This window comes from Podarcis gaigeae (assembly GCF_964106915.1).
Source record: "Podarcis gaigeae genome assembly, chromosome: 3".
Classification (NCBI taxonomy): domain Eukaryota; kingdom Metazoa; phylum Chordata; class Lepidosauria; order Squamata; family Lacertidae; genus Podarcis; species Podarcis gaigeae.
The window spans coordinates 53,433,524-53,450,680 of NC_139680.1; the positions used below are offsets into that span (position 1 = coordinate 53,433,524).

Genomic DNA, 17,157 nt, shown 5'->3' on the forward strand with positions numbered 1-17,157 from the left:
AAACAGAAAGGTTCCTAGGCTTCAGCAACTTCTACAGGAAGTTCATAAAGAGCTTCGTTCACTTGACAGCGCCCATAATGGATTGTCTTAGTAGCAAAAAGAAGTTCGCATGGACAGAGGATGTGCAGCAATCCTTTGAGAAACTGAAGAAGGCGTTCGCCTTGGAAGAGCAGCTCCTGCACGTGGATCCGGAGAAGCCCATGAAACTGGAGACGGACGCGTCCAACCGCATGATTGGAGTGGTACTTTTGCAACCCGGGTCCAAGGAGAACTGGAGACCGTGTGCCTTTTTCTCTAGGAAGCTGAGCAAGTCAGAGCAAAACTACACGGTGTATGACCGAGAACTGCTTGCGATCTACGCGGCATTTCGGCAATGGAGACATCTTTTGATAGGGGTGCAGCACAAGATCCAGGTCTGAACTGACTACAAGAACTTGGAATACTGGCGGACCGCACGAGTGCTCAACCAGAGACAGATCAGATGGTCCCAGGAGTTCGCCAAGTTTTTCTTTGAGATACAGTACGTGCCGGGAGGGAAAATGTGAGGGTGGATGCACTCTCCAGGAAACCGGAATACATGGAAGGGGAGGGGCCACTGGAGACCAGGCACGTGTTCCCCGAGGACCGGTGGGTGTGGGGGGAGCATTGGTAGGGAAACGAGAGCTAGCAGGGCTCACCAGAGACGATGAGTTTGCTCAGACTAAAATCAGGGAGCTCAGAGACGGAAAGGAAGACAATGGGGGGTTTGAGGAAAAGGAAGGGCTGCTGTACTACAAGGGGGCACTGTATGTACCATGAGAGACTTTGAGGGAGAAGATACTTAGACAGCTCCATGACAACCCAACAGCTGGGCACTTTGGACAGCACAAGACCACGCTACTTGTCACCAGGCAGTTCTGGTGGCCAAAGGTGAGGGAAGACGTACGAGAATATGTACGAGGGTGCGACCAATGCCAGAGGGCAAAGGGGGAAAGGACTGCCCCCGCAGGGTTACTGGAACCCTTACCTACACTGGAAAGGCCCTGGGAGGTGGTGCCCATTGATTTTATGACAGATCTGCCCAAGTCAAGGGGAAAGACAGCGGTCATGGTAGTGGTCGATCTACTGATTAAATGTGCCATTTCGTAGCTTGCTCACATGCTGTGTTGGCAGAGGAGACAGCCAGGCTGTGGACCACATTTTTAGACTGCATGGCACCCCATTGAGGGTAATCTCAGATCACGGAAAACAATTTACCTCCCGGTTCTGGCAGAGACGCATGAGCTTGCTGCAGGTCGAGGTGAGCTTCTCGACAGCGAGGCACCCAGAAACCAGTGGACAGGCCGAAAGAGCGAACGGTATACTCCAGCAGTACCTACGCTGCTATGTCAGCGAGAGGCAGAACGATTGGGTAGAGAAATTAGCTTTGGCTGAATTTGCGTACAATAACGCTGAACACGTGTCCACGGGAATGAGCTCTTTCATGGCCAATTACGGGTGTCACCCCAGGGCCTTCCCGGGACGGGGGGAGGAAGGATGGAGTGTACCTGCGGCTGAGCAATTTGCTGAGGAAATGGAGGCCTTACACCAGCAACTCAGGCTGAACTTGGAGCGGGCCAAGGAAGTTTACAAGAGGCAGGCAGACAGGCACCATCGGGAGGGGGAAACCATACGGGTGGGAGACCGGATGTGGTTGTCATCCCAAGGTTTGCCCCTAAAGGGAGGGTGCAAGAAGTTGCAGCCTAGGCGGCTGGGGCCTTTTGAGGTAATACAGCAGGTTAACCCAGTGGCATTTAAACTCAAGTTGCCCGACAGCATGAAGATACATCCGGTGTTCCATAGGTCCCTACTTTCACATTACAGGGAGGGGTTACCACCCACCCGCGGGTAGAGGAGAGGGAACACTGTAACGAAGCTACAGAAATACTCGATTCGAGGTGGCGAGGTCACCAGGTAGAGTACTTGGTAGCCTGGGAGGGAGAACCCAGGTCTGAAAACACTTGGGTCCCTGCTGAATCAATCACTGACGGGTATCTGGTGGAAGAGTTTCATGGTTTGTTCCCGGGTAAGCCCAAACCATTAGCTAGATTCTGGGAGGAAGAATTTGGACCCACAGACTACGAAGGGGACTTTGTGGGTTTTCCTGCCTCCGAAGAGGAGAGAGGGGAGGTGTCTGAGGGAGAAGAATCAGACTGGGAGGTTCAACCAGCTGGAAGAGATCCGAGGGGATGGGAGGCTGGTTTTGAATCCTCAGAAGATGATGACAGTTCTTTCAGGGGATTCCCCGCATCGTCGGTCGAGGAGAGAGAGGAGGATGTATCGGAAAATCGCGCCAGGGGTGAGAGGGGTCCTGAGGAGGGGGTGGATGTCAGGGAACTGTCATCAGTGCCGGGGGGAGAGAGCAAAAGCCAGAGGGATTCCAGAGAGCGTCCAGGGATCGGGGGAAGCAGCCCATCTTCTGGGGAAGAGAATCAGCATAGCACCAGTGGAGAAGGGGGGCAGATGGGGGAAGCGGTGAGGCGGTCCCATGACTCCTTGCCTGGGACCAGCGGGGAGAGTAGGGGTCCTCCGTTGCCCACGCCCTCCTTGCGCAGAAGGCTTTCGCGCAGAGAGGGTAGGCGGAGACTAGGCGTCAAAGAGCTTCTTTGCTGGAAGAAGTTTAAGAAACGCTCACTCACGGATTCTGCCAGCGACTGAGTCAGCCACGGGTAAGTGGCGTCCGGACAGATAAAGTTTACTTTGGCAGCCCAGCCAGGTGTTTGCACCCAGCTAGGGAGATAGTTGCCTGCTTGCGCACGAGCAACCCCTTAGAAATCATTACAAAGAGGCAACAACGTTGTTCCACAGCAGGCTTGTTCTCTAGACTACTGGCCTTCTCCCTGGGCGAGCGGTGAGCATCCGGGGGGCCACACAGCAATGTGACCCCCCCTTAGGGATGACACCAGGGGTGGTCTGTACCCTGCTTCCTGCACCAGTGCATCTGAGACACCAATAGTTGGTTAGTTTGCTTATTTTAGCAATATTTTTTATTAAATTTCAATTACAATAATCCAATGGTAGCCTCATTATAACATTGCCAAATTAAAACACAATTACTAATCCCAATAGATATCTTGGTATTCCTTAACTTTTGCACATGGGGTCACAAATTAGGACATGTTGGAATGTAGAAAGAGAAAAAGTGGACAGTACAAATATAATTTTATTGTTTTTTAAAAAAAATTATTGCTCATATTCAAACATTAGGAAGCTATTAACCCATCCATATGAAAGTTTTTTGGGGTTGTTTTTTTACTAACTCTTACAAATACGGCTGGATTAAATGCATACAGTGCACTTTATTTCATCCTTCCAAGCTAAAGGTAGACTCATGATTCCTCATTGATGTCCCAGCAGAACTTGAAGGGCAGCTTTTCCATTCTCTTCTTAAAAACACTGTCAAATCTTTCACTTTGTGCAACTGTCATCATGTTCTTCCAGTCTCCAACAGTGCCTGGCCCAGGAAGCAGACAGAAAGAATGTGCATTGTGGTGGTCAAATAAATATCCATAACTCCAGATACATTCCACCCCTAGCTGGGTATATGTCCCTCAGTGTGAAAAAAATTCCACACTCTAGATTGGAAAGACAAATATGCCACCCTTAAATATACATATTTAGAACAAGGAAAAAACAACAGGGGAAGTACATAATAGAACAACTCTAAAATTAGGAAACACCAGAAACTGAGAGTTTCATGAAGACTGAGAAAATGAAATCACCATCTCTTGGTGCCTATCAAAGGTTTGAGATTTTGCAAGCACCGCCAATTCAGTTCGACTGCCACTGACTTACCTTTGCGAAGAAAAGGCCCTTTGCTGTGGTCCAGGATATCCAGTGGCATGAACTCATAGTTTGCCCTGGGATCTGCTTTCATTTTATTAAATGTAGCCTGATCCACGACAGCCTCCACCTCCTTTTCAGTCAGTCTCTTTCCCAGGAAGTTGCATAGTTTCAATACAGAGCTTTTTAGATCCTGAAATGGAACATGGTTTTAATGCCAGGCCATTAACAATAGAGAAATCTGACAGCCTAGCGACTAAAACTCATGAAATAGGCAGGATAGCAAGCAAGGGAAACAAGCAGCCTGCATGTTTCTTTGTCTAGTTTGTAATAATTGCCATTGCATTATATTATATTATTATATTATATTATATTATATTATATTATATTATATTATAATACTCTCATTGTTGCTTTTATTCCATGAGCCATGCAGAATGCATTATATTATGGGGCAGCTCTTTCAATTGAGCCCACAAGTAAATAAATAAATGCCCCTGTTGCAGACACAAGGGAGGTTCTGCGACATCTCTCCTCAGCATCAGAGGGCCTGTGAAATGACATATCTTGCTTGGGATCACGACACTTTATTTATAGTGTGGGGAAATAGTTACAGAACAACATTCACGTCTAGGGTCTGAAAAGGTGCTCCTAATTCCATGGCCCACTGATCTTTTTTAAAAAAAACTTTAGAAAGGAAATGAAACTAGCAAGGGGGCACTTGAACGATCATATTGCTTCCTTCCTCCATTTTGTAAAGGAGAGTTTTGATGGATGCTTAATATCAGACTGCATAGCATTTTCATAACTTACCTTCTTCATTTCCTCATAGGTAAGAAACAGAATATTGAAGTCATCCTTGTGAGAGTACCAGCCTTCTACATGGTCTAGCCATGAACTTGCAAGTACTGATGAGAAAGAAGTTGAGTTGGCACAAAATGTAGATCAGGTGATTTTTTTTGGAAAAACATTCAGAGGGAAGCAGTACAAACGTATAAACACCATCAAAACAATTTAAAGGAATCCTATTAAGAACCAGCAGTGGTACAAACCATTAAACAGAAGCTGAACTAATACCACCCAACCTCACCAAACACTTTCTCAGAGAAAGAATTTGCAGAAGAGTTCTGCATTTTAAGGCTCCCTTCTGTGCTTCCAGGCAATGTGATGGAAGAGTGATGGGTGGGCTGAGATCAGTCTAGCCTTCCTCCAGCTCCCTTCCTTCCCACACTGCCAGTTTCCTTATATGGTGTGGCAGTTAATACTTGCAACATTTAAGAGACTGTGTCAGGGTTTCTTAGTTATTACTTGACACAAATCTCTACACTTGATTAAGGAATAGGGGCTGCACCTTGTAATGATTTGTAGCTGCTGCATCCTGATGCAAAGAGAATATAAATCCACCTAATTTCCTTTGGGAGTTGGCTAGATCTATTCCCTACCTTCTGCATCAATGGACACTAGTCATCAGTGGCATAAAATGGTGTAGTTGGAGTCTGAGTTGGAGACTCTTTGTGATGCATGGATGTGGAATTTCCTCAGAGTAACCTATAGCATCAGACATGGCATTGTGAAAACGTTCCTTATCACAAAGAGAATTTCTTTAATCTGTTGTCAAAGGAGGATAAAGATGAAGGGACAAGAGTGATTCATTTTAGAATAGCAAATCTTCCTTACCTTTTCCAGCCAAAAACCTCTCCATGAAAATTCCAAAATCTTCTACCTCTTCAAATTTGACTGCCATTTTGGAAAAATGGTAAAAGGAAACCATGACATCCTTTGGGTTTCTGGCCACATAAACAACCTGCAGAAATAACAACCAATTCCATTCTATTGCTGAGTCTATTGTTTCTACTGTTTCTTTTGTTTTGCTTCTGTAGTTATTTCTGTGGTTGTGAAATGTGTCTGGACCCAAGTTGTTGAAGAGGGATATATATGCCTAAAATAATAAATGGATGGATCTCAGATATCTCTTCTTGTGGATTCTTGGTGCTTCCCAGTTGCTTTATATCCCTGGCAGCCTCCTACTCTTTTGGAACATGCATGTCACACGCACAGAGCAATCCTATGGTGTTGAATGAACTTATTCTTATTATGTGTGTTGGATGGCATCCTCCAAGACTTTTACTACGATGGAGCATAACATCTTTGCTGCTTAGGAGTCATGGGAATTATTCTAAGCTCAGGGTGCACAGAGCATTATTCATTCATATGGAGAAAGGATTGCAGCTCGATGAACTGCCTTAAAAAATGGAGAAATGTTAATGGAAACTGAGGTGATCATTTAAATAAGCAAGACAAACGTTTAATTTTATCAAATAATAAATGTGCCATTTCCTACTTTTGCTCTTCTGTTCCTTAATCCTTTGGGTACTAAATAGTAGGGAAGATGGGAAGCAAAGAGGCGAGGTGATGGGCGACTGTCGTAATCCACATTGCGTATATTGTACTCCAGCCACGGAGCCCTGTCTAGTAAGTCGACTTTTTCGGTTCCATCTCGGTGACCTTCATGATAAATCAAGCTCAAAATATTTTGGGTCCATATTGTGCCTATAAATGAAAATAAGCCTATTTCATTCTTTCATTGTCATGAATGTACTTAGTACTTTGCAGAGTGAAATAACTGAGAACAACATGTCTCAGCATCGAGGAGGTTACTGTTGAATTGCAACACTGTTAAAGAAAAGAAATGAGGGAGAGGAAGGAAGTCATGGGAAACACAGCAAGCAGAGGCAGATTCAGGGATCTGGCTGCACAGGTTGCCACCACTATGATATAAAATAGAAAGTGGGAGGTGGGGGGCACTAAAGTTTGGTGTCACACAGACCACCACTGCATTAAGGGCAGCAATGGGTGATTGAGGAAGATTGACCAAGGCTTCCTTTCCATTTTGGATGAGAAAGGCGAAGTTCAGCTAAAGGCTTCATAGAATTTGAGGATTTGGGAAGATAGAACAAAACTGGCAAATAAGTTCCCTTAATTTTCAGAAAGCTACCAAAAGCTCTATTCCAGATTCTTTGCAGCACATTATACAAATGATTGTCAAAGTCCAAGGAATAATAAAAAAAAAGGTTGTCTGGTTCTCCAAAATACTCCAAAGAAGAGTGAAGGAAGTTCTGGTGGGGAACTGGAAGTTATTGCATGTGGGGCACAACTGCATTGGATACTGGCAAAGTTGTTGCAGATAAAAGCTGAAATAAAGAGTCATGGGATGAAAGCTTTTTAAGAATAGAATTTTACAAACACTATTTTACAACCACATACAAAATCCTGAAAGTCAGTAAATACAATAAACCCTTAGCAAGCAAATTTGAATGTTTTTGATGTGTATTTATGTTGTTTTCAAAACCTCAAACAGGTTGACACCGGTGGAAAACACATTATCTCCTATTTTTAAAAAACAAACAAACATGACCCGGTTCTCCTTTATGTAACCAGGTAAGTTCTACACTACGCATATTCACCTCAATTTTGCATTTGGTTTTAAATTCGCCTTAGTATAATATGGATACTGTTTACATATATGTGGATATCCATCATGGTTGAATAGCAATCATAGTTCGTCCTATGAAAATGCACTCTTACCTGACTTTGGATAAGTGACTAAAAATACATCACTGTCTCTTATTTCGAAATCCTCTAGGGTATCCAAGTACTCCACTGAAACCAAATCTGGCTGGAAATAAAATCCTTTGTATGTGAAAACATATTTTTCATCTGGTTCCATTGCCTGTATAAGAATAAAGAGAACAGTTACCTCTATTATGCAACAACGGGAAATCACAAAGAAATAGAGGTGTCATTTTGTGAAATCCTACTGTTTTTGCAGATCTCATAGCAGAATCCCATGCTTCTCTTCCATCACAGGTGAGCAACATAAAGGTCGATCATTTAGACCTTAGAACAGAGACTTGGCTCATCACTGAGGCAACAAAGCATTCTTTTCCTCCTACTTTATGTCTGTTTTTGTTTTTGTTTGGTCAGTGCTGCCATCCTGACACTCATTCTTGTACTCAGGGGAGGTGGGAAGGAAGCAAAAAACTGCTCCCTGTAAATGGAGCCAGGGGAAATGAAAGACTGAAGTCTGTTGGGAACTCTTGCCAATTCCTCCTGAGTTCTTGATCCACTTCAAGAAATTGGGATGACATATTTTCTTGTCTGCCTGGGGCAAAACCAGTTTTTCTTTCAGTGTTAGCCTCTGACTGTTCCTGGGGTCATAGGAGAGATTGTTTCTGTTCTACTCTCTCGACGACAGACAGTGCATGCATGTGTGTTTGCAAAATGAGTGGATGCTGGATGAAGGGGACACATGGCTCTGTGTATGTTTGAGGTTGAATGGATGTCGAAGAGGGGAAAGAGAGACAGAGTGGTAAAGAGAAAGGTATTGTTCACTGCCCATCTGGCTTCCATTGCCAGCTCTGACTGAAACTGCTGCTGGAATGTGGTGCCTAAGGACGTTCCATGGAGGGAATGCTGCCCTCAGCTTCATCTATGATAATACAGAGAGTTGGCTACACATACAATGGGCCCTCTAGGGCAGGCGTTCCCATACTGAGACACCACTGCCAAGATAGATCTTTCTTCTTCTTTTTTTGCCTCCTCCCTGTGCCAATTTCTCTCCTCCCACGTAGCGTCTGACAAGGAAGGCACTTGCAAGGGTGGTCTCAGTGCATGGTATAAGGAGGCGGGGAATTGTTATGGGAGAAAGATCAAGGCTCCATTGGGTTGGGTGCTGAGGAAACCAAAGTTGTCGCCAGTGTGTTGCTTGTCTTTTATACCTGTTGGGACATTTCAAGCCATAATATATAATATGATGCACCAAATCGAGATATAACACCTTGTGATATTTTAGACGAAAGGATGGCTTATAAAGTAAATAAAAGAAATAACAATATTCAGTTGCTTATAATTGATAAAGAAATAAAGTGCCATGAAGCCTGAAAATCACTTTAATTCTCTATATAAGTCTTGTGTGTCATCGCTAAGAAATGCAACAATCTTTTAGTGGAAAACATTATATGTACAAAATAGTAACAAGAAAAATACTCTGGTTGATTTTCCAATATATACCGTAAATGAGCAGGGTTCTGCTTGCACAATTGGAGTTCACATTCAATCCCCTTAAAAAAACTTTTACTCTCTGGTAGCACAAGTGGTGCACTCTGTGTGACACCAGAAAAGAATATGAACTGTGACAAGAGTTTTCATGCATCTTGTTGCCCCTCGGGACTCATGCATGAAAGAGTTGATTAGTTGTTTGTCATTTAGTAGTCCTGCTTTGCCCTGGAAAGTTTAAATTACAAGAAAACTTACCTACCTTTTGTTTTTAGAGTCAAAAAGTGTGGGAGAGAGAGGGAGAGACCGATCTCTTCTGTAGCTTGGAGTATTTCAGCTTTTGAAGGCTCAAGTTCAGAGCTCTCCAGGAAACTGCTTTATAGAATTCTGTTAGATAATAAGGGTTGGATTAAACCGATGGCTCCTCCTTAGTAAATCATTCCTGGCATGTTATGTAAGAAAAGAAAGGTAACACAGGTGCATAGAGGCAGATAATGTAAAGAATAACAGGGAGAGAACTTATTTCTTTACACAGCCAATATCAACAGTGGTCTTCGTCCGTTTAAGAAATAAAAGCAGTATTACATCTGGTCTGCTAGTAGAAAATGGGCTCAAATGGTAAGAGAGACCTGAGATTCACCAATGGATGTCTATTTGTACACACATGCCTGCACTGACTTACACCCCAATAACACCAACTTTGACTTCAAAATAATCCCTATTTGTTTTAAGAAAACTTACTAAATAATTAGCGTGGATTGTTTTAGAAATCTATCCAAGAAAAGTAGAAACCTTTTTCATTTGTGCACAGCTTATCTGAGATCAAACATGACTCATGTCCAAGAATAAACTTTCAGATCCAACAGATTGGCAGCAAGCTTTCCCACCCTTCAAAGATTTTGAAGAATTTTCAGAGTCCACATCGAGATGGACAGCTCCCAGTCATTTTAGTCAGAATTCCATGAAAGCTATTTTGCAGTACACAATGCCACATGCAGAAATGGCTCATTTTGTTTTTGTTTATCATCTAAAGCTAATGTTTTCAGGAATACCTTTGCATAGAAAATGCACTTGCTGTCTTCCTGTATTCTCCTTGCTAAACTGTCCAAATTTATCCTGCAATGACCACTCCCAACATCAAATTGTGGCGCCTTTTGCATGGTCACGTTCAGACCCCCTGATCCCAGTGAGATTCCTGGTAGTTTGGGCTGGCTTCATCCTCCCTAGGCTGGATACCTGGAGGTCTCCACCTACCTCAGCCAATCGCCCAATCCCGCCTGGGGAGGCGTTGCCAGGGGATTGGCCAGGTAAGGGGAGGGACCATCCTCTCCACACAACAGAAGATGAATCTTACCTCTGAAGCGGCAGTGGCGACAAGACTGCGATTCTGCAGCCTTGGGTGGCAGTTTCAGGCCTTGGGCGGAATCCTTTAGTCTATCTTCCTAAATGGGGTGTGTGTGAAGCGGTGACCCACCCCTCCCTTGTGGCAGTGATACTAGGGTTCCCCGTTAAAGGGATCTTGATGGGAGGCATTGGCCATACACCAAGAGGTTCTCATTGCTCTCCCCTCCAACGGCGGTGAAACGGGGGGCAGGTTCTCTGCTTGAACATATGTTCTCCAGAGCCAGCCCAACCCCCCCACATTCTGGATAACCCTAAAGTCTCCCAGATCCCCGGCTGGGGATTGGGAAGGATAAACGCCCAATGCCTGAGCCACGGTCTCCCTACATCTGAAACTTAATAAAGTTGTGGCCAGTTTTAATCCCATAGCACGTTGTCTTGAGTCATTATTCCATTCGGGGGTCACCTGGGGTTGGGGGGACTCCGCCTGCCCACGCAAACCACTTTCAATGTCTTAGGCTTGAGCAGGTCCACAACTTTGTCTATCTCCCCCTGCCTCAGTTCTCCTCCCACGAAATCACGGGGTTTTTTTATACAGCACCCCTGAGATTGTGAAATCGTAGTTTATTTTATGGTTGCAGGGTTTTTTTATTTCAAAGGATGGCAAATCTCAGTTGTGTTTCCTAATAAATGATGCTGACTTCATATGCTGGAGCGATAGATGTTTCAGTATCCTTACAAGCCATTCCTGGCTGATAGATGTTGGTTTCCTGGGTCCTTTATCCATCAGCTTTAGTTGCTAGGCAGACAGTAATAGTACTCCAGAGCAGGAATGGGGAGAAATCTGAATAATGTTTTAATGCAAGTCCACCTAATTTCAACTTCCTCAGTTCTGATTCTCCTCACATAAAGTTCATCCATCAAAATTCACACATCTTCAGATTTTGTGATACACCTTTCTACTCATCCATACCCTTAAGACTTAGAAGAGGCAGAGACAGTTTTTACTTTGAAAGCAGAGATGGATCCTGGCACACCTACTGCTTGCTGAGAATAGGACTGGTTGACTCAACCTGTACTAAATTATATTGTGATGGTTTATAAATATCAGAGTCTGGTTACAGTTTGAGATCCAAAGAATGGGTGCTGCTAAACTCTTGGAAGAGCACAAAGAACCATTCTTATTTACGTATTCTTATAAGCTGTAAATGATGGAATCTGTGATTTTTTCATGTGATCGTGTTTGCTCAGTGAACGACAGGGAGGAGAATGTGTGTCAAACAATGCAAGGAATACATTCTGGGTGCACTTGTCTCTTATCAAACTTTGCTGCCTTGAACTGGCATGCAGTATGAAGGTGCAGCTTTTTTCCTATAGGCTGGCATGGGCTTGAATTCTGATTAATCATTGTCATTCACTAGGAATTGAATGCTTCCTCCATCTAAAATGCTTGTGAGGCAATTTTATATTGGAGTTCAAATAAGTTCTCCCATCAAACTACTTTTTCAAATCTGCTCAGGTCAGAGTTTTGGCACTCTTGCAAAGTTTATGACCCTTGGGGTAAGATGAGGTCCTCTGGAATAAGACTTTGTGAGTTGAGGACCCTCCACCCTCCACCTAGCCACTAGCAGGGCATCAGACAGGATCCATGTCCTCTGGATTCCTTTAACGGAATACCCAAAAGAGGAGGGGTAGATGATGGCGCATACCCAATCCTCCAACACAACACACATATTCCAATGCCTAACCACAACCTGAGCCAAAAAGCTCCCCACCAATACCCTCACTGCTGCAACTAATTCCTAACACTTCTGATGACGTCTGCCAACCACACATCATTTCCTTGATCGGAAAGATGGATGCCATCGTCACGAAACAGAAACACATCGCTGAATCGGATGTCAGGATGTGCAATCACATGGCCATTCATATATAGCAGCTTGCGGGCCACCGCACGATCCAGAAGTTTCCTGGATTTGTCAATGGCTATAGGGTTATGACTGCTACACCACACTCTTCTTTTTAGAAGGAAGGACCAAAACACAGCTGTTTCTGGGAATAATACAGCCAGTTCATCAAAGTCCTTCTTAATGTGGAAAAACAAGTCCACACTCTTCCTGAAGGCAAGGTCATTCTCCCCTAGCTGGATAATCAAGATGTCGGGAGGACCAAAAGATGCTGCATTTGCCTTCACTACTGGCATAAACTCTTCCCAACACATGCCACGTCTTAAAATCCAGGAAACACGAACACCTGATGGCAGACCAAGGTCATTGCCGATGCCACACTTGACCATGCACACACGGGCCCAATGAACAATGCTATGACCACAGATCCAAATTTGGAGACCTGGAGAAGCTGGAAAATAAGAAAATGAAAAGACAGATAAGGGTTGAGCACTATGGATTTTGAAAATACAGGTGAGCAGTTGAGAATTACTGATTCTTGCGAATGTATCCCTTATAAGCATTTGACTTCTAGCGACCTAGTTCCTTGATCCTATCTGTTGGGAGGCCTAAATGGGACGCCATAGTGGCTGCTCCAATCCTAAAGGAGTCTGGGAAACCACAGGCATCAATTGCCTTACGTAAGACACGCGGGAACTGGTGTCTCATCAAGCAGGAACCATCTTCATGTATGAATAAAGGGACCACATAGGCAGATCTAAGCCTCAAATGATGTTTTTTACTGGGCAGGGGCCCTGATGTTTGGATGCTGCTAGCTTGATCAAGGCACCCCTGCCGCTCTGGTCCATTTTTGACCGCTGAATGTGCAATACCAACTCAGAACTAGATAACTGAATGTCTTCTAACAGCAGGCCCCATGAGGTACTATTTGAATGGGTTTCTGCAACAACCTCCCCCACTCTCAAGGTTCCAAAGAAAGCAACAGCATAGGCAGCGGAAAATAATCGTGCTTCATATTTTGACCAACAAATGGACCTAAGTTTTCTGCGTATCAAACAGAGAAGGCCAAAAGTTATTGGCCTTCTGCCATCCTTTTTTGAGGGTTGAAGCCTGCTCCATCCCTCGATTGCACTATGGACAATAAAGTCTGCACAAGGGTCAAATGAAAATGTTGATTTGCTAAAGAACGTAATTGTAGCAATGTGAATTTTAAAAGTTTTTGCAGCATGCCCAAAGTTATGCAGATGTGCCAAGTATTGTAGAACATGATCAGGAGTGGGCGGAATACCATGCATGAGAGCTATCTCCTTAAACTGAAATTCCAAGAAATCACACCAGGCTTTTTTATACGACCTGAGAGTGGAAGGTGCCACAGAGGCCAATACTCCCTTGATAACTACACGCTTCCAAGGTTCCAAAGGTGGTCCGGGAAAGATTCTGGCAGCAGGTGAGCCTGAGGTGCTAATGACTGGAAGTGGTTAATCTGAAATCGAGATTATTATTAACGCCTGGGATGAATTTGGCAGAGAAAATTATATTAAATTTGAGGCACAGCAGCACGAATGCGTGAAGCAAACCAGAAACCCTCTCGGAACGCAAAGACTGTTTGGCCAGGACGTTCACCACTGCTTGATTATCTGTCCTAAAGCACACCCGGCGATCACGAAATTCATTAGTCCAAAGGTGCACAGCCAACACTATGGGGAAAAACCTCAAGAAAGGTAAGGTCCCGAGTGATGGCCTCACCCTGCCAGCTTTCAGGCCAACGCTGAGCACACCATCGCCCCCTAAAGTAAACTCCAAAGCCGAGGGACCCTGTGGCATCTGACTGGACCTGAAAGTCTGAAAACAGTTTAAGGTTGTCCTGCCATAGGGAGATCCCATTGTAATTTTCTAGAAACCTGAGCCAAATCTCCAAATCTGCCTTGACAGACTTGGGCAGGTGGACCCTGTCATGTGGGGACTTAAGGCACACAGATAACCTAGCCTGGCGGGCACAGAGAAGTCACCCTGGGGATGCTACCCTGCAGGCAAAGTTAAGGTGTCCCAGGAGAGACTGGATCTGCCTGAGGGTGACCTTCCTGAGGGGGAGAATTTGCAAAATAAATTCCTTAAGGGCAACCAGCTTATCCAGGGGCAGAAGGGACGATTGGGCGATGGTGTCTAATTGAATACCAAGAAAGGTGAGCGTTGTAACTGGGCCCTCTCTTTTGTCAGCTGCCAAGGGGACTCCCAGCTCCTGCGTCAAGGAAGCAAAAGCCTCTAAAAGAGAAGCACATTCAGAATTATTTGATTTCCCAATCAATAAAAAATCATCTAGATAATGAAAAACTGCTAACTGGTTCTATAACGCAAAGCCCAGTCCAGAAAGGTGCTAAATGTTTCAAACGCTGCACAGGCAACCGAACAGCCCATAGGCATAACTTTATCAATGTAAAATTTTTGAGGGGGGAGTTAAAGAAGGGGCTGCCACCTGCCTGCCTTGACCTCTTTTTCTATCTTTTTTCCTGGCAAACTCTGGCATTTCCCTCACAGATTTTTGGTTTGGAAAATCTTTAGCTGTAAGAGTACCTGACAGTACTCAAAAGAGTATTCTAAAACCCTGAGAAAAACCATGCCACAAATAGGAGGCTGCTTCCTTATTAGGATAAATGTTTAAAATATGACACAGGGAGGAAAATTTGATGGGAGTGAAAGCCAAGCAAAGGAGGTTGTTATCTGCAGTTTGCTGCCTCCGTTTGAAACATGACGATACCAGGTGGGCACCACCACACACTCATGAGGACACTTAGAAACCTGCCTTTGGCATAACCCTTTGTTGTGCTCCCAGCAGAATTTGCGTTTAAAATCCATCTTTGTGTCCTGAGCAGATGTGATTGTGTTTGCTCAGTGAATGACAGGGAGGAGAATGTGTGTCAAACAATGCAAGGAATACATTCTGGGTGCACTTGTCTCTTATCAAACTTCACTGCCTTGAATTGACATGCAGTATGAAGGTGCAGCTTTTTTCCTATAGGCTGGCATGGGCTTGAATTCTGATTAATCATTGCAAAGTTCTCCCATTTATCTTTTTCAAACCCACTCAGATACACTTGAGGGCCCTTTGCAATGTTTATCATCCTTGGGGTCAGAGGAGTTCCTCTGGAATCAGACTTTGTCACTCTTCTTGCGCAACCTTTCTCCAGGGGAGTGAGGTGAGGTGAGGTGAGGGAGCGATAAGCAGCCCTGTCCTCTGAATTAAAGCCAAGTGTGCTCAATAAGACTTTCCCTCATAATAAATTTGTTTAGGAATGAAGCTTTCAAAGAGATTATTCAGTACCATAAAAATAAATATCTGTTCCAGCAATCAAGATTATCCCCCAATTATTTGCAACACATGGATTGCTAATTGCACAAGCATTCTTCAGGGGCCAAAGGTGAGTAAATGACAAGCAGCATACAATAAAACTGCTCTTGTAATTTTTATGTTACTTTTTCTACAGTTCTGAAATTATACTATATCACACAGTTATGCATGCCCAGTAATTTGGTGTAACCCACCAAAGTGACTTATCTTCACCTGGGAAATGATCAAGTATCCATATTGGTTTTGTAGGACCATTACAAGGAAATTGCTTCTTGCCTGCAATAGTTCTACTCAAAATGCCTTCAAATAATCACAAGCATCTGTTCCAACAATCACAGCTCTTGACCAATTATTTGCAACACATGGATTGACAGATGCTATAACACATGCACATCCTGTTCTAGAGGAGGACCTAAGCAAGGAACTCTATTGAGAATACTGCTTGCTTGGTTCCAACACAGCTTTAGATGGACATCAGCAAATCTCTCAAGATCTGGACAATTGGTAAGGTAAAGGTAAAGGGACCCCTGACCATTAGGTCCAGTCGTGACCAACTCTGGGGTTGTGGCGCTCATTTCGCTTTATTGGCCAAGGAAGCCGGCGTACAGCTTCCGGGTCATGTGGCCAGCATGACTAAGTCACTTCTGGTGAACCAGAGCAGCACACGGAAATGCCGTTTACCTTCCCACCGCAGTGGTACCTATTTATCTACTTGCGCTTTGGCGTGCTTTCGAACTGCTAGGTTGGCAGGAGCAGGGACCGAGCAACGGGAGCTCACCCCGTCGCGGGGATTCGAACCTCTGACCTTCTGATTGGCAAGTCCTAGGCTCTGTGATTTAACCCACAGTGCCACCCGTGTCCCTTGTGTGTACCAATGCATGTGTGTACCAATTGTGTGGACAATTGGTACACGCATGCAAGACAGAGAAAAAGTTTGTACAGTGGTGCCCCGCAAGACGAACGCCTCGCAAGACGGAAAACCCGCTAGACGAAAGGGTTTTCCGTTTTGGAGGCGCTTCACAAAACGAATTTCCCTATGGGGTTGCTTCGCAAGACGAAAAAATCTTGCGAGTCCCCGCGGGTTTTTTCTGCTTCCCCCCCTTTTCCTAAGCCGCTAAGCCGCTTAACAGCTGATCAGCTGATAAGCCGCTTAACAGCTGATCACTAGAAGCCGCTAGACCGCTGTAGCGCTAATCCGCTAAGCTGTCAATGGGCTTGCTTCCCAAGACGAAAAAACTGCTAGACGAAGAGAATCGCGGAACGGATTCTTTTCGTCTTGCGAGGCACCACTGTATAAGTATTCTCAAGTTGGAAGTAGACTCAGTTCACCACTAATATTCCAGCAGAACCTGAAGAGGAGCCTTTCCATCTGCTCCTGAAAAACACTCTCAAAGCTTTCACTTTTTTGCAATGGCCATCATGTTTTCCCAGTCTCCAAGAGTGCCTGGCACTGTGGTGGTCAAATAGATAGTTGTAACGCCAGGTTGTCACAAAATGCTATCCCTAGTTGCTGCACAGAATCCGGCACCTTTATTGGGAGGTTCCAAGATCAACATGCACATTCTTTTAGTGTAATGTCTCCCAAACATGGAATAGTCACATACCCTTTTTGTGAGAAAGAGCACTTGGAACCCCGGGAATCTTGCACTGCTCAAAATTGGGGTGGCATGCAACAAGATGGCATAAGAAGTCTTTCTTGACAATAGA

The 17,157-nt window shown here is 44.5% G+C and overlaps 1 protein-coding gene and 1 long non-coding RNA gene across 3 annotated transcripts in view; one reads left to right on the plus strand and one right to left on the minus strand.

Annotated features, from left to right (window-relative positions):
* The window catches only part of LOC310841073, a 58,789-nt gene extending 51,050 nt beyond the window's left edge, over positions 1-7,739 (plus strand). The window contains exon 3 of the long non-coding RNA XR_014562324.1: positions 7,669-7,739. This is a non-coding gene — a long non-coding RNA (uncharacterized lncRNA). The remainder of the gene's footprint in view (positions 1-7,668) is intronic.
* Positions 3,298-9,268, minus strand: LOC310840985 (amine sulfotransferase-like). Of its 2 annotated transcripts, none has more exons than XM_083731482.1 (7): positions 9,119-9,268; positions 7,387-7,531; positions 6,143-6,351; positions 5,479-5,605; positions 4,615-4,709; positions 3,814-3,994; positions 3,298-3,472 (listed from the first exon to the last, which is right to left on the minus strand). In XM_083731482.1, exons 2-7 carry the CDS (start codon positions 7,526-7,528, stop codon positions 3,348-3,350), a joined length of 879 nt encoding a protein of 292 aa, XP_083587608.1. In that variant the 5' UTR covers positions 7,529-7,531; positions 9,119-9,268; the 3' UTR covers positions 3,298-3,347. The 2 variants fall into 2 exon arrangements, with proteins under 2 accessions (XP_083587608.1, XP_083587609.1); XM_083731483.1 differs by having other exon boundaries at positions 9,115-9,226.
* Between the last annotated feature and the right edge of the window lie 7,889 nt (positions 9,269-17,157).

Excerpts from the sequence above, each read along its gene's own strand:
- LOC310840985 (XM_083731482.1), bottom strand. The coding sequence starts at position 7,528 with ATGGAACCAGATGAAAAATATGTTTTCACATACAAAGGATTTTATTTC. Across the intron at positions 6,352-7,386 it reads AGTCACTTATCCAAAGTCAG|GCACAATATGGACCCAAAAT; the intron begins GTAAGAGTGCAT and ends TTTCATTTATAG. Across the intron at positions 5,606-6,142 it reads TAAGGAACAGAAGAGCAAAA|GTTGTTTATGTGGCCAGAAA; the intron begins GTAGGAAATGGC and ends TTATTTCTGCAG.